At 42.3% G+C, this 17,797-nt stretch overlaps 1 protein-coding gene and 1 long non-coding RNA gene across 2 annotated transcripts in view; one reads left to right on the forward strand and one right to left on the reverse strand.

Moving 5' to 3' along the window:
* The window catches only part of ANXA5 (annexin A5), a 31,629-nt gene extending 20,495 nt beyond the window's left edge, over nt 1–11,134 (reverse strand). Inside the window, exons 1-2 of the mRNA XM_027103623.1 lie at nt 11,036–11,134; nt 10,803–10,850 (exon numbers count right to left, since the gene is read on the reverse strand). Of these exons, the coding sequence (XP_026959424.1) occupies nt 10,803–10,850; nt 11,036–11,128 (141 nt within the window). The 5' untranslated portion in view covers nt 11,129–11,134. The remainder of the gene's footprint in view (nt 1–10,802; nt 10,851–11,035) is intronic.
* A 29-nt stretch (nt 11,135–11,163) lies between these two features.
* LOC113619071 (uncharacterized) lies at nt 11,164–17,782 on the forward strand. The gene is made up of 3 exons (XR_003432269.1): nt 11,164–11,921; nt 14,629–14,744; nt 17,506–17,782. It is a non-coding gene; the product is annotated as an uncharacterized LOC113619071 (long non-coding RNA).
* The last annotated feature ends 15 nt before the right edge of the window (nt 17,783–17,797 follow it).

The raw sequence follows: 17,797 nt of genomic DNA on the forward strand, positions 1-17,797 counted from the left end.
TTAATGAGGTGACTTTTGGGAAGCAGCTAAGGATGGGGGCTTGGGGGCTGCTTGCCAGGGGAAACAACCATGTGATTAGAGGGTTGGAACTTTCAGTCCCACACCCACAACCCCACCTCAGGGAAGAGAGAGGGGCTGGAGATCGAGTTCAATCACCAATGGCCAATGATTTAATCAATCATGCCTGTGTAATGAAGCCTCCATTAAATCCAAAAGGACACGGTTTGGAGAGCTTCCAGGCTGGTGAACACATGGCGTTGTAGGGACAGTGGCTCACTCGGAGTGGGCCCCGAAGCTCCCTGCCCCTTCCCACACACCTTGCCCTACGCATCTCTTCCATCTGGCTGATCCTGAGTTGTGTCCTTTTATAATAAACCAGTGATCTAGTAAGTAAAATGTTTCTCTGAGTTCTGTGAGCCAATGATGGGGTCACTGGAAACTCCGATCTATAGCCAGTCAGTCAGAATCAGAGGTGACAATCTGGCCTTGCAACTGGCGTCTGAAATGGGGGTGGGAGTATGAAGAGGGGTGGTCTTGCAGAACTGAGCCCTCAACCTGTGGGCTGAGCTGATGCTATCTGCAGCAGACAATGGCAGAACTGAGTTGAATAGCAAGACACCCATCTGGTACAGGAGAACTGCTTGTTGGTGTGTGGAAACCACACCCCACATTAGAAGTGGGTTCAGAACCCTTTGAGAAATCCACCCAAAGCCAGGCTAGTCTCCATTTCCACCCTATCTAAAAAGCACAGATGCAATAAGGGCCAATAAACTCCCTGCCATTTGTTCTATAGCTTGACCATAGGAAAGTGAATGGTTGAATACCGGCAGCTTCAAATGGCTCAACATAATTAAAAGGAGCAATAGGTTGGGAGAGAAACTGGTAAGATTTGAGGAGATGGCCCTTCAAAATTGGTATGGGTTAGGAAAGTTATTTCTCTCAAGGCAAACTGCAGTTCCTCTCTGTTTAGTAAGACCACTTCAGATTGATGAGGAAGACACCATCAGTATCATCATAAACATGAACAAATACCATGGGTTCTCTCACTGTGAGAACTTGAATGACTTAGCTCACCTGTCTGCTTATCTATTCACTCAACAGCCATTTTCTGAATGCCTTCCACTGCCAAGTATTGTACTAATCACTAGGAAAAAGTCAAGATCTCTTAAGTCAGGAGAAAATGACAGGCATGTAAGTAATCAAGCGCAGTAGAGTATATACACACAGAGGTTTCCTCAGGGTAATATGAGCACATAAAGGAGGGACTGAGACAGGAGGAGTGGAAAGAAAAGAAATCAGAGAAACTTCCCCAAAATGTCTTGAAAGTTGCCTGTAATTTTGCCAGGCTGGCTCAGCAAAGTAGAAAAGGGCAGGCAGCGATTTCAGTACGGATTAAAAACATGGAAGAAGGAAACAATGTGGTGCTTTGGACAAAGGGTTAAGTATTTCAACAGACTAGAGCAAGCAGTAAGATTGGATAGAAAAACAAGGGAAAGGTCACAGTGGGGAGCGAGGACAGCTGGAAGCCAGGCTGAGAAGAGCAGCCTTCACCCCGCTGGCAAAAGAAGCCCTTGGAGGGCGTTTAAGCAAGCAGGCAAGGAACAAGGTCAACTCTGCACAGTAATATCACTAGGGCAGCAGTGGAGACAAAAGGACAGAACTGTGCACGTGTGGAGACAGAAAGACTGTTTTAAAAACTACTAAACATAAGAAGGATAAAAGGGACCTGATCTAAGTCAGGAGCAGTGGAAATGGAAAGGAAAAGGCAGACAGGAACAGGGCCAAGGCAGAAGGAAACCACTGAGGATGATTCATTTTTTGGATAAGGAACAGGATGGCTGGTTTTGCACTTCTCCACATACTGAAAGAGAAGCAGGCTTGTCAGTTACTGGGGCACATAAGTGATAACTAGAGCTGTGGGAGGAGGCTTCACGAAAGGCAATATTAATGGAATGGAAAGAAGAGCTGGAGGAGGGAAGGTCACCTACAATCGGAATGGCAGCTAATATCAGCTAAGGGCGGCAATGAGCTCAGAGCTTCACATGGACCACCTCAGTGAAACCCCATTTTCCAGACAAAGAAACACACTGGCTTAGAAAGGTTTGGCGAATCACCCAGGTGACCCAAGCAAGTAGCAGAGCCGGCACCTGAACACAGGCCATGGGACTGTGGGCTCTTAACCGTGGGCTCTACACAGCCTCCCGAAGGCAAAAAGAAAATCCAAAGAAGGTGATGGAATGGGAGACAAAGGAGAAAAATGTTCCAAGGAAAGGAAGAACAGGCAGCGCCCGAACCATAGGGCAATCAAGTAAGCGGGAAGATGGAAAAGGGTCCACTGGGTTTGGCAACTAGGAGGTCTTTGGTGGCGGTAAAAGCCTGATTGGAGGACACTAAAGAGTGAGCTGAGAGGCAGAGCGTCTCTGTGAACTCCCATTTTACAAACAGGCTTTTTTTTTTAAATACGTAAAAGAAAACACACACTTTAAAAATATTTTCCAGCTTATAGGCTCTGAAGAAGTTTCTAGTAGATAGAGAAACAGCGAAAAGGTTAAGAACAGAGGAGACAGGAGGAATTTGCCTTAAAGAGAAGAGACATCTGACCCCTGAGCCTGAAGGAAATGAGGTGAACAATGGAAAGAAGAGAAGTATCTTTGAGTCTCAGTTACTGTGAAGAAGGCATAACTGCTGATTGTATTTTTGAGAGCTTTCTAAAGATTGGGAAACATTCTTGCTACATTTCCATTTGATCAGTCATTGTGAAAGCTAGCAAAGCCATGTAGCGCTAGTAAGGGAGCAGATGTGAATCGCAGGACATGACTCACACGGAGAGAACCCTTGTTTGGACATCCTGTCCAAGCTCCATCCCCACCCACTCAAAACCATCTACACTGGGCAAATGGGACTCTACATGACTCACAGAGAGGGCTTCCCCTGCTTCCCATCTTTGCCACTGGCCTCAAGGTGTTCAACAAGTACACCTTCCCCAGATGAATTCCAACCGTAAGTAGCTACTGTTCCCTTCACCCAGCCTCAGTTCACCCTCATTTACCTCAATCCTCTGCCACCAGAGCCGTACCAAGGGAATTATTATATATGCTCAGACAGTACGTGGCCAAAACATATAATTCGGTCTGTTAACTCTCAACTTCAAAATTATCCATTCTTTTGGCTCTATAATTTTGTTGGCTTTTTTCACTTGTTTGCTTTAAATGAAAAAGTTCTTTGCCTGCAAAGACTAGTTATGCCAAAATAAAACGAATAAAATTAAACCAAAACACAAGTGAAGAGCTGCTTTTCTAGACACAGAATTTAAATGCACAGGAAAATAATACAGAAATAACACTTCAAATTTAAAGATGAGAAAACATCACCTGGTCTGGAACATTTTAAGAGGAGAATTAAACCCTCTTTAAATTTGTCATCCAGTTCAATAAAATCAACACCTAAACAGCTCCCACCATTCCACATACTACTAACTAAGAGCCAGAAATCATTAAGCAAAACACTACAGCTGAGCAGCTGTACAATGGTTTGTTTTTAATATTAACACGTAAAGCGTTTATTATTGTTATTTTTTTTACATCTTTATTGGAGTATAATTGCTTCACAATGGTGTGTTAGTTTCTGCTTTATAACAAAGTGAATCAATTATACATATACATATATCCCCATATCTCCTCCCTCTTGCGTCTCCCTCCCTCCCACCCTCCCTATCCCACCCCTGTAGGTGGTCACAAAGCACCGAGCTGATCTCCCTGTGCTATGCGGCTGCTTCCCACTAGCTATCTATTTTATGTTTGGTAGTGTATGTATGTCCATGCCACTCTCCCACTTTGTCCCAGCTTACCCTTCCCCCTCCCCATATCCTCAAGTCCATTCTCTAGTAGGTCTGTGTCTTTATTCCCGTCTTACCCCTAGGTACTTCATGACATTTTTTTTTCTTAGATTCCATATATATGTGTTAGCATACAGTATTTGTCTTTCTCTTTCTGACTTACTTCACTCTGTATGACAGACTCTAGGTCCATCCACCTCACTACAAATAACTCAATTTCATTTCTTTTTATGGCTGAGTAACATTCCATTGTATATATGTGCCACATCTTCTTTATCCATTCATCTGATGATGGACACTTAGGTTGCTTCCATCTCCTGGCTATTGTAAATTGAGCTGCAATGAACATTGTGGTACATGACTCTTTTTGAATTATGGTTTTCTCAGGGTATATGCCCAGTAGTGGGATTGCTGGGTCATATGGTAGTACTATTTGTAATTTTTTAAGGAACCTCCATACTGTTCTCCATAGTGGCTGTACCAATTCACATTCCCACCAGCAGCGCAAGAGGGTTCCCTTTTCTCCACACCCTCTCCAGCATTTATTGTTTCTAGATTTTTTGATGATGGCCATTGTACAATGGTTTTTACCTATGGTTCTTCTGAGGCTCAGGTTTCACAGAAAGTCTTTCCCCCCCTCCCCCAAGAAAGGGCTGGGTGGGGAGGCCAAGGGCAGAGTTCTGCCTTCCTTCTCCAGGCAGAGCAGTTCAGGTCTTATCTGACGGACACAATACAGAACAGGCCCATTAATATTTCCTTTGATGATGGGTCCCACTGATCAGCAAAGAAAAAAAAAATTGAAAATCACTGTACTAGGAAAGAAATGAGACGAGCAAGAAAGGAGGAAAAAGCCAGGGAAACACAATTGTGATTTGAGATGCAAAGTAAATTAAATATCAGAAAAAACTAGAACCTCCAAGAGGACCGAGGGGCACAAACACATACCATGAGGCGTCAGAAATAAGATCTCAAGTCCTAATCTTCACTGTTGCTCAATCCCATCAAAAGAGGTGAAAATTATAGTTCAAAGCCTCAAATTCAAACTGGTCTATAACTTTTGCTAACTTTCACATAACTTCCTTTCCCTTTCATCCTCCTTATTTTTGCTTCTTTCCATTTTGTCTAATCATCCAACTACCTCTGACCTCTCAAAGTCAGATGTAAGGAAAAAAAGCATCACTATAAAATAGTTTACATTATGTGCACAGTGGTAGAAAAGTTTTTAGTAACTTAATAAAGGTTTTGTCAACATTATTTAGATTTTTGTTGTGTTTCTTTAATGCTCCTATGGCTACCTCCCTGCTAGTATAAGAATGCCTTCCCTTGGCAAATACTAATAAAGTGGAAAGTTTAACTGTCCGTGAATAATGGTGATACCTTTGAGTCGGTAAAGCGGGCAAATGTATTAACCTCCGAAGAAGGGGCTATTTTACCTAGCTGTTGAATTGGCCATTTTGCACATAACACGTGAAAAGCTATTTCACTAACCAATTCATTCACATCGATGCTTCAGAAAACAATCAAGTTTACAGATTTCCCATATTAGAGAAGAGTGTGCATCGATTCACAACTCTACTTCCTTTGGCATCTAAATGAGAGACAGAAATCTAATGAACTTGGCTGGTCCTAGACAAAGGGAAGAAATAAGTTAGCTTCAAATCTTTAGTTGTAGGAAGAGATAGATAATACATAATCAAATGGATGACCTATAGAGATGAAAATAGATTTAAAGACCACATACACCCTGCTGTGTACTAGACAGCACCACCTAAATGTTTTATAAAGAGCTCAAATTCAACAAATCTACTAACTCTGCTTTTCTCCCACCTCCAACCTGCATTCCTTTCTCAAAGAAAAAAATCAACCACTCCATCAAGGAAGCCGCTCATCTTTACCTTAACCTGGCCCTTCACCAACTCCCACTCACTCATGCATCCAATTTGCCCACTCTCTCCTACAGTGCCCTCCTATCTAAAGTCCCAGCTACTGCCTAGTTTAAGCCCTTAAGTTTCACCGGGATTACAGCAACAGATGCCCAAGTAAGTAGTCTTCCAATGTCCCGCTCCCCTCTCCCCCCTTCAACTCCCACACCACCATCCCGCCTCTGCAGCCCCCAGAAGCACAGTATCACATTGGCCCCGGGGCTATCTTTGTTACACACAAATCTGACCATGGCATACCCCAACTAATGACTCTCTGGTAGCTCTCCATTACCTACAAAATGGCTCAAATTCTTTAGCTCCGGCTCCCCTTTCCAAGGCGGGGCTCCATCTCCCCAACTGCCTGCAGCTTTACGCCAGCAAGACCAGACTGCCTGCAGCTCCTGGCCCTGCCAAACTCCTTTACACCCCCGAGCGTGTAGTTTTGCTCCTGTTGCCTCTACATATCATGCCTTTCCTCCTTTGTCCCATATGACTAACGTCGGCTAAGTTACCTCAATTTCCTCTTCTGTGAAACGGAAATAGTAATATTTATTTCCAAAACTGTATTATGAGCACTAAATAATGCATAAAAAGGACTTGGCAATGCACCTGTTGTATCAATAAATCTTAGCTCCATTTCCCTTTTTATTTCCCATGTCTAATAATACCTGACACATAGTAGGAACTCAAAAGCTTCAAACATTCATGAATGTATGCATGAATGACAAAGTAAAGAGAACAGTTAGGAACTGGAGTCCAAAGAAAATGATACCAACCGGAATATGTATTCCTTTCAATTAATCAATTGCTTACAGATGTACATATTATACAAACCAATAAACTGAAAGATGGGTCCATAAAACACAAAGGTCTTAGGAGCACTAATTTGGTAAACAAACAAACAAACAAAATCAACTGATATATTTGTGAAGTTTTAGAATAGTATACAGGTTATACGAATAAAATTTATTTCAGAACTGGACCTCAGACTAACTTGCCAACTGTGTCCAAGGGGCACTAGCTCAAGATAAGAGAATTAAGGTTTACTAAACACCAATGAATTGCTCAGTGGCTTGCAAAGCAGCCAAGCAGCTTGTGATGTAGTTCTCTCTCAGCATCCAAAATGAAGACCATAGTCAAGGAATGAGGAACTGAGAAAGACTAACCCAAAGCAACACAGGCCATGGGTAAACAGCTAACCTGATCTAAGAACCCCCAAGGGAATCACTACGGAGAGATTTGGCCTGAAAGTGAACGGCATGAAAAGATGCACTCAACATCCAGTCAACTCCTCTGGAATGAACCTCATCTCAAATTTCCGTATTTATATTGATCCTGCTTGCTCAGGGCCCTTGTAAATGATCATAGTGCAGTGATTTCAAGCCAACCAAAAAAATTTCTCTTCAAATTTTGTACAGTTTAAATATGTATCAGGCTGATAGCTCTGATGTTCATGAAGTTTCTAGTCAAAAATTATGTACCCTGCTTTTGCTTCATGACATTCCTGATGCCCTGAATACATTAACTCTTTGTAAACAACACTATAAATTAAACGAAGTTCAGACTGCCCAAAATGTAATTTTTTAAAGTTTCATTATCCTAAAGAAAATTAAAGACATAAAAGCCTTAAATTGAATTAAAATGTATTAAATGGATCATTTGTCTATGAAATATAGCCAACTCTTGATTTTTTCAAACCAAAGAACACAGAACTACACAATGTACTTTCAAATACTTAAATAAATTAGAATATCTATGAAATAATTTGGCTGTAGCTAAATACTTAGATTTAAAAAAAAACAAACCTGTGTAAGCAAGTAAAGCTATAGGAGAGAAATAGGTCAGAAGCCTATTTAAGAAATCCAACCCAAAATACTGTAAGTCAGATTAAAGAAATGACCCTAAAACCTAATGAAAAATTCACACTTACATAAACAGAAGTTGATTGTTGAGAGAAAAAAGATGAAGGGATTCAAAAATATTTACTATATATAGATAACTCAGGCAATTTTAACAGCTCTTTGGCTATTCCTTAGTAAATATATTCAACTAGCTTGTACCCAAATTTAACATAGTAGATTTTGTTACTGATCCAATAATCGTAATAATTTATTACTCATTTAGCCTTTTATGCTAAAATAACATGGATGCTGTGGTTTCAAACCAGATAAATATAAAACCATTCAAATGAATAGTTTCAAACCTGTAAAAAAAAGTACTGTCCAGGGACTGTTTACATGCAGGTATATCTGTAATTTATATTCTTGTATGTCATGGAGAAGATAGAGTTAACCAGGGTGCTCTCTTTGAGAAAAACTGGGAAGCCTCAGGTTAGACTATTTCTCTCCAAATAACCGTTAACTGGTTGAATCCCACATATTTCAATACTAATGGATAAGAATTAGGACCAGAAGAAGGGCAGAGCTCAAGTAGTGGTACCCAACAAATGCCTCCAACTCTGAATGTATTTACCTAACATGATAAGTCACTTTTTATGTTGTTCCCAATATTTGCCCAGTATTGCCAGGCAGGTTAAGAATCTGCCTGGCAATGCAGAGGACACAGTTCGATCCCTGGTCCGGGAAGATCCCACATGCCGCAGAGCAACTAAGTCCGTGCGCCACAACTACTGAGCCTGTGCTCTAGAGCCCGCGAGCCACAACTACTGAGCCCACATGCCACAACTACTGAAGCCCGCATGCCTAGAGCCCACGCACCGCAATGAAGAGTAGCCCCAGCTCGCTGCAACCAAAGAAAGTGCAGTGCACAGCAACGAAGACCCAACGCAGCCAAAAAATAAATTTAAAAAAATTTTAAAAAAGAGCAGCATTGACATGAAGTACATTCATTACAATATAATATATAATTTACTTATAAATATATTAATATAAATATTCATAAGAGTGTAAAATATACCTAATAATATTTGTTTACATAAAAAAAGAAACTCCAATGTATCTGTCAAAGATCAATCAAATTTGTAATAAGACAGTCGTGCCCGTGATCTACATATGCGATAATTGATTCCTGGATATCTGCAAACTGTTATCTGCAGGGTGGTCCCAATGTTAAGTAAGAAGAGAAAACCACTGGTATGGAAGATGTAGCTCATAAACATGAAGAATCACTTTTGTGGAAGGCTATATTTTCACTTTTCATTAAATAAAAGACACTAATATTTAACAACATATTTTAAATTGCCAGAACGTGCACCTCTAAGACTCAGCCATGATGCCATTACTCTACAGATGGCCAGAGAGTGGAAGCCCATACCGCACGTCAACAAAAGGTACTACCATGGAAACTGTTTGAAACCCAACACTGAAGTACTTCAGCTTACACTGGGGTCCAAAGGAGATTTTAGACAGTAAAAGTGCAATTCCATAATGTAGGCATTCTGCACACCATCAAATGTAAGTATAAAGCCAACAAAACTTCACCTTAATATTAAATATTTAACAAAATGTTTTACTTCCATGGTTTCCAAGGATAACTAATAACAAAGCTAGTGTAAAATTCAACACTATCTTTCTTAATAGTACTTGTAACTTTTATGATAACTAAAAACTGTGGCTTGGATAGAAAACAGTCCTGGTTATATTGTAATAGAGGTCATGTACAAAATTCTATAATACAAGCCACCATTCTCCCAGGTTTTGTATATATAAGGGCTTTTACACTATTTTCATCCTTTGAAATTATCCATGTCCGCATTTGGGGAAATGTGTTCACTTATGCTATCTTGTGTAGAGTCTACATAATTAAAGGAACTGACTGAAAAACTTCAGAAATCACTGGGTAAATTTACAAAAGAGAAACAGCCAAACGAGCTAGGATAAAGAGAATTATTCTTTAATGCTTGCAAAATCATCATTTACACCACCACACCAGCATATCAAGATTGGAAAAATAATGCTCAGCAAAGTTAATTCCATATAAAAGTATCCTTTATATGTTGAAGAATCTAAACCGAAGTTTCCACTTGAAGTAATATGAGACCTGGTTTTTTGTAACACTTCTTAAGTGCAAAAGAGGAAGTAAGAATGGAAGTACTGTATAAATTTAATAAAATTACCAACTCCTCTTAATCCTCCCATCTTGTCTTGGAAAGGATCATGAAACCTTATTCAATTTTGATAAGTCAATCTGATTTTTTTTTAAGTGAACTATACATGAAAGAGGGCATTGTTTGAGTTGAACCACTTGTTTAAAAAAAGTTTCTGGACTCTGACAAGCCAGTTAGATCGATGAGATCTTGTAAAATTAGTTTCGGGGTAGAGCTGTCGTAAGCACCGATATTTTATTCACAAAAGATTGTACAACACGGTCAATTTTTAAAGAGTGCTATATAAATTAAATGATTTTCTCTTCCCTACATTTTTGATAAATGTTAAGAACAGCAAAGAAAGCCGTTATTAGGTAATCAAATTCTGAAACAGTCCCAAGGCAGATTCAATTCATAACTCGTTCCGCGAGTTCGTTACTTAGGAAAAGCAGCTCTTCGGTTTAATCTTTTTGCTTGGGGGGGAAAAAAAATCTGTGCCAACGACGAAATGTTCCTTTTAGTTAAATTGGGTTGAGCGACTGGAAAAAGCTCCACTACAACTCTACTGGAAAAAGCCAACGCCCACTCATAGTATTCAAATACAGGAAACTTGGCGAAATAAATAAATAAAGCCAAGAAAAGAAAAAAAGAAATGCGTTCGCTTCACATGACCACAAGGAGTTGTACTTGCTCTGGTTCTAATTTCAGCCACTCTCTGGATTTTTAGGAAGGCTCCCTTTTACACATTCACTCACGAAGAGGGAGCGCCCCCCAAATCCGGCCACGTCACCGGCGGCTGCGCTGCAGCGCCAGGTGGGAGCAGGTTCGGGCGGGCGCTCCCTAGGAAGGGGAACAAAGGGGAAACAGAAAGTGTAAGAAATTCCCGAAGACAGATTCAGTTTACTCCTAAACTCTTCTGGCTTTCCAACAAATTCTAGAACTCCTGAACAGTTTACAAAGTTCGTAAATCCGAGCGCTGCGCGGGGGCGCACGGTCTTACCTGTGCCATGGCGACTGCCCAGGTCAGGAGAAGGTGATTGATGCAGGACTGCAAGAGAAGAGAGAGATGGCGGGTTCAGCGAGCGGGACTTCGCCGCCGCGGCGTCCAGACAGCCCCCCGGGCGCCGCCGCAGACCCGCCCTCTCCGCAGCTCCTGGGACAGCCCTCCGCCGAGCGTCCGCTCCACCCCGGCGCCCCCGCTGCCCTCGGCGGGCTAGGCGCGCTCTCACTCACCCAGACCTGAACCTCCGGGAGAGCGGCGGCGCAGAGGGCTGGCAGAGACGCGGGCAGAGAACGCTCCACGCAGCTGCTTTCTGGGGATTCCATGCAACGGAAACGGCATCGGCCCCGCCCCGCCCCCGCCGGCCCATCCCTGCGCGCCTCCGACACGCCCCTGCCCGGGCTTCAGTGCGCCTGCGTGCAGCCCGGCCGGTCCGAGTTCTCGCAGCCTGGGAGGGGCGCGGCTCCCTGAGGGCCCCGGGGACAGCCTGGCCTTCGCGCAGCGGGAGGGCGTGGGGAGTTGTCCAGGACTCCGTGTTTGGGATCGCTGGGGCCTCCCTCCCCTCTGTGGCCGCAGGAACGCGGGCCTCACCCGGTGCTCGGCCTTAACGGTGTAGGGGCGTGAAGACCAGACAGTCTCTGCGGGCAAGGACAGCGCGTCTTTGACCACGGTTTAGAATTCCCAAGTTTATTTTTAAGTTTGTTTTAAAAAAAAAGTGTCAATCGTTGCTTCCTAGATGGCCTTCTCTTAAATGTATATATCTCGATGGTGACTTACTTGGGAAATTTAAAAACCTCCGCCTGGGATCGGTTCCTATTTTCAGAACCAGCCTAGAACTTTCAAATAACTTAAATTTGAGCCATTCCCTATTATTAGTTAAACGTAAAATACATGAGTATGAGAGAGAGAAAGACAGACGGAGACAGACACTACAGGAGATTGTACTAGGCTGGTGCAGAGAATGCAAAGACAGAAAGACAGTGCCCTCCTCAGACTTACTAGCGTGGCGAGAGGGGCGGCACCGGGCGGGCGCCGGGAAGCAAGAGGACAGAAGCCGGCAACCCTAGACGCAGTAAGATATTCTAGGATGAGAAGCGCAAAGTGCTGTGGAGATTCAAGGTAAGAGATAAGAATCTAGTCTGCTTTGGGGAATAAAGAAGAGCTTTTGTCATAAATTAAATGTAGAACGAATGTGTTCTTTGTATAGATAGAACTTCTCATTTGCTTTCACATATGAGCCACACGCTTAATCAGGCCTTGACAAAGTCACAGCAGAGTGATTGTTTGCTGGAGAGAAGGCAAAATTGCAAAGCATGTGGAGCTCGCCACACACACACACACACACACGCGCGCGCGCGCGCGCGCACACTCCCCTTTCATCTTGCCTTTCCTCTTCCCTTGAAGCCTCTTCCCAAGCAGCCGGCTTCTCTACGTGGCCTCAGGCTCCCTAGTTTGAGCACATCTCCTCTCTGCTTTGAGCACCTCTCCCAGAGCACTGTTGACAGGCAAAGGAGTCTGAAGGCAGCCCTTTCCTCTGCATCTTTTTCTCCTCACTTCTGCTTATCATTTTCTCTCTGACCTTCACCAAGAGTAGCTCCTTCAGTGTGGCCTGGAGCATTCTTTTCCCCTCACACATCCACTTACTTGAAGTCCTTTACTTCATCATCTCTCTCAGTTTCTACTCTCAGAGTAATGGAATGACACCAGAGCTCAGCAATCCTATGTTTAACGATGTTGTTGATTTTATAGGAAAATGATGCCCATCACAGGTTAATGACTTGCTGTGTCCTGCAGGTAAATAGTGATAGAATTAATGAATTATTAGACTCAGTGTTTTGATATACATACCCCAGTTGGTATTTCTTTCACTTCCAGTTACATGGATTTATTCAGTTCCTACTGTGGGCCGGGTGCAGTTCTAGGCACTGGGGATAGGGTAATGCAGTAAATGAAACAAAGTCCCTGCCCTCATAAGTCATACATTCTGGGGGAGGGGACAGACAATAAAAAATACCTATTATGTCCAGTATGAAGTCTTCTATAAAAAAAATTAAATGGAGCTGGGGAATCAGGCTGAGGGGAACACTGTTTTGCAAAGGTGGTCTGAAGCTGTGGAGAAGGCCTACACAAGAGTCTACTCCCATTAACATTACAGATAGAGCATGAATACAAATACTACAATGGGAGACAAACTGTAAATCATAAACGAGATGCATAAAATGTAATCAAAATGCAACTGGTTTCAGAAGAGAGACAGCTAATATTTTGTCAAGGGATTTTAAAAAATTGATGGATGTGTCATTTGAATTAGGCTTCGAGGGAGGATATTTTGTCAGGAAATGAAGAGGAGAAAGGGTGATCTGGTTAAGTGAACAGCAAAACCAAAAGAAGGAAAGTGCCTTTGTGTGTGTGTGAATTGAATTTCTAAAATGGCTGGAGTGCAAAGTGCATAAAAACTACCACCTAAAGACTCTGCTTTGAATGGTATATTTAATTGATGGATTTTGAATGAGTGGTGTTTTTTACCTACTGGGTGTTATAAATGATGGGCACTCAGAAAACCTCCTTTATTATGTCTTAAAAACAGTATCTGTCATCTAGCGCAAAAGTCCCTACTCAGTGTCCAAAGGGCATCCTCAGACTCTCCACCAGATTCTTCAGTTAACTCTTTCAACCTCCTAATTAAACTTTCTCTTTCTTGAATTTAAAATTAAAGTCTTCTTAGTGCGTTGTCTTTATGTTGCATTAATTTTAAGTATTTTGTGATAATTTTGGTTTGTTTGCTGTACAGTTCTTGTGTACAAATAATGGATTTCAGCTATTTTCTGATGAGATAATCAGCTGTCAGGTTACAGCCATACCTAAAATTTTCTTTCCATTGGGGAAATGTACCAAATCTCAGATAACTAATTTACAAACCCATTTTTGTTCTTGTTTTTTTTTTGGCCAAGCCACGCAGCTTGTGGGATCTTAGTTCCCCGACCAGGAATAGAACCCACGTACCCTGCAGTGCAAGCACAGAGTCCTAACCCCTGAACCACCAGGGGAAGTCCCCAAACACATTTTTGAAACTCAATTTATTTGTAAACTGGAGACTTTCCTGATTTCCCTCTTTACCTCAATTATTTGGATCATTCAGGAACTAGCCAATTTATTCTAAACAGGTCTAGCTTCCTTGTGTTGTAATTTCTACATGTCTCAAATCTAATATTTTCATCATATATTCATTGACCTACTGCTTCCCTTAATTATACTGATGCATAAAGAGAAAAAAAATGAGTATTAGGCTTTGTATAAGTAAAACAATTTTCCCTAATTCTAGAAGAGTTAGTCTTGTTTTTTAGAATATAAAATTCTCAATTAGTCTTCTTTTTAAATTAATTTCATTGAATAAATATAGTTGTTACAAATTATGATTACTTAAAGAAGAAGAAAAGAAGACAAGATAGTGAATTGCAAGAAATTAAGGATTAAATGAGCTAATTTGTAAAAATGCCTAGCAATTATAAGAGGATTGGTTTCATTCCTCCACAGTTCTTCCTCCTTTGAAAAACCCTCACTACCATTCTCGGCTCCTAACCTGATGATTCAGCCCCTACTCTCACATTTAAAACAAATTACTCTCTGATGGTCCCACTGCCCCATGCATCAGGACCTGTCCTATCACCAGCCAATCCCTCAGGCCTGGCAGGCCCCAACTCTCCAGGGCCAAGCTGATGCTTCCTGGTTCCCTCCTATCCTTCCTCTACTAGAGTCTCCCATCAGTGGCCCCTATCAAGTACAGCAAAATGAGACTCCCACCCTCTATACTCCTCTCCATATGCAGGCTCCCACGGCCCCCATCTGATGTGGCCAAAGACTCCAGAAGCACCATTTGGAATTTAATTCAAGTCGTCTATGTGGCCTCATCTCATCCATCCCTGAACCTCCCAGGGTGAGAAGGTGAGGCCTCATTCTTCTGCAGATTCTGCCCTGTCCATTTTCACCATCACTTCTACCTCCCAGAAGTAATACTGGAACGTAGCCAGCATTCTAGTGCCCCCCACTCCCCGACCTTGCCCTTTAGACTTAAAGTGGTTGTAATGTCCTTTGGAGAAATAGGTCCAGATTTACTTTCAGAAACTCATCCTGAGCCAACAGTGTGAAATTATGAGGAGACTCTTTAATAATCTCCCCTTATTGAGATCCACGTGCTCACCAGAAATTAAAAGCAGAGACTCCTCAGGAGATTTTTATCTTTAGAAGGCCTTCCACTGTTTTTATTCAAAACAATATTTGTGTTTATCCAGTAACATGTAAGTCAGCTTCCCTAGCAGGAGACTGGAATATAGGTCTTGGGTAAATAATTAGGTAAAAAAAGTTTCTGATAGGAATCTTTCAGGAAGGATTTTTAAGCTTGATTAAGATCTTCAGAGCAATTAGTAAAAAGAAACCCCAAACTACTCAGCCTGTTTATAAAAGGACAAGCATCCTGTCTCTCTTGTTCATTGCTGAGTCCCCAACACCTAGCACAGTGCCCTTAGGAACACTCAGTACCTGCTCATAGCAGCGCAGTGAATGTTTTGAATGGATGCGTGAATGGCTGACTGAATCCACTGTGGTGTGGGTTATTAACTGCAAACGGTTGATATTCAAAATGACTAGGAAGATATAAAAAAAGTGAAAAGGAAACCTTGTAAGAGAGAATTTTGCCAGTGGAATAGATGTAGTCCCAGACAGGGATTCTGAATTCTGGGGAGGACTCATCCCCGGGTGGGTAAAGTTTTGCTTTATGATCTTAGTAGTGTGTGACCTTGGACAATGATTTGATTTTTCCTAATTTGGGGTGGTGGCTAGGATTAGATGAGCTCACTTGTTTAATGCCTAAAAATAACAGGAAGACTGGTTTCAATTTCTCATCCCTCTTTCTCCTTCCAAAAAACTCTCACCACGAAACCCCACCCTCATCTCTTCCATGCTGATGATTCAGTCCCCACCCATCCCACTTAAAAACCCAAATTAAGTCCCTCTGCATCCACTGCTCCACTGCAGCAGGCTTGACCCATCAACAGCCAGCTTCTCAGCACTGGTCCCCTACCCCCAGCCCACTCCCATTTCTGGGGCCAGTTTATGGTACTCTCAGCATTGGTTTCTTTATCTGAAGTTTATCTTCATTCATTCAACAACTTTATTGTGTGCCACACCCTGTCATAGGCACTCAGGATACAGTGATTCAAAAAAAAAAGAAAAGATAGAATCTGTCTAATTACAGTGCTCAGTCTAGCAGATTAAATGAGATGACACAGCAGAATTCTGTTAACCTTAGGGTAGGAGATAAGAGTAGGAAGTAGGCTTAAACAAGGAAAGCCTTTGCCACCGGGTGGGTGTGTATGTGCAGCGTGGAGGGCTGGGAGAAGGAGGGCGGGAGGGTGGTGTCCTTCCCAGAAGTCAGCCTAATGGGGATATCAAGGCACGAGATGGATGGAAGTAGTGTTATTTTTTTCCCCTTTATGCAACCTTATTATTTGGATGAGAGGGAATGAGGGTTCGCTCTCTCACACCCTGAACACTGCCATTCTCTACACGGTTCCTCCTCTAAAACCTTACTAATTCCCACCCCCAGAAGCTCCCTCCTTTCCTCCATGTTCTCCTGGCATTCCAGCCACATCTGCTAGTACTCTCAGACTTCACCCACCCCTAGCCTCTCTTCCCACCCAGACTACCACCCATCCTTTCTCCTGCTTCGTTCCCTGTCTATCCTACCTATGGCCTATAGAGTAAGTCATTTCCCCACAGTCTTGTCACTTTCCTCCAGTCTACTCTCTTCACACGTCCAAGTAACTGCTACCCCATCATCATCTGCCCCTACATGCAGGCTGCTGAGGACAGTTGGACACAACAAAATCATACCATAGAGTGGCCATGAAACAGATTTGGAGTCTTCCGTCTCAACTGGGCCCTTGGCGTTTCTTAGTGACCCTTTAATATGTCCCTGCTCAGCTCTTTTTCCATCCCTCATCATAGTTATTTTAATCTTCACTGCTCTCCTTAAGATTCTAGCCCTCATCCTTTCTCCCAGCAGATGACATTAATTCCTACTCAGCCAGTCTCCTTGCCCTGAATTCTCACCCTACACCTACAAACTCATCTTCACCCATGCCCATTCTTACCTCCTTCTTTCTTACTCAGAAAGTGAGAGGACCCTCTTCCTACCCAAGGTTTAAGGTTCATCCTCCAGGATAATGATCTTATTCTCATCTGTATTTAAATCTTTTCCTTTCACTAGCTTCTTCTCAGGCTAAATTAACAAAGCTAATTGTTAGTTTAAGTTTAAGTCAGGACTTTCTTAGTTTCAAGTGACAGAAACGCAGCTCAAGCTAGTTTTGGTAAAAAGAGAGAGAGCTAAGAGCATATCATCAGTCATACTTCAAGGTCTTGGGAAGTGAGTGCTAACTTCAACTTTATGGAAGCAGGATCCTTCCTTCCCACATTAATTTCATAGAAGTTAAAAAAGAAAAACAGAAACAGAAATGCCGGTAAAGGGAAAGTATGACTGATCACACACTCTTAGCTCTCTCTGTCTCATTTTCCTCTCTCAGAGACCAGCTTTCTTCTTGTGGCAAAAACATGGCTACAAGAAATAATAGTTCAGCATGAAATAGAGTCCTAGGTCCTCCTCCAGGGATACACATAACAATCCGATATATATCTTTGAGTTCTGCAGGAAATAAAGCACCCACCCAGGCGGAGGATGGAATGATGATGTTGACGTTTTCTGACTTCAGTCAAGTAAAGCTTGGACTCCGTCAACCTTTGCCCCAATTCTACACTGAATTCTCCTCTGCTCAAGCCCCTTCATTAATTTGCATGTACCCTTAGCTTAAAACTTCCCCAATTTTGCTATCCTGGGAGATATCCCAGGATATCCCAGGACCTTTGGGAAAGATCCCCGGTGTTCTCCTTACTTGCTGCAAGTAATAATAAATCTTTCTTTCTCCTGCTCTTTGGCTGATTGT

The sequence above is a fragment of the Aethalodelphis obliquidens genome, unplaced genomic scaffold, assembly GCF_003676395.1.
Source record: "Aethalodelphis obliquidens isolate GAN/ISIS:26980383/991018 unplaced genomic scaffold, ASM367639v1 scaffold6, whole genome shotgun sequence".
Classification (NCBI taxonomy): domain Eukaryota; kingdom Metazoa; phylum Chordata; class Mammalia; order Artiodactyla; family Delphinidae; genus Aethalodelphis; species Aethalodelphis obliquidens.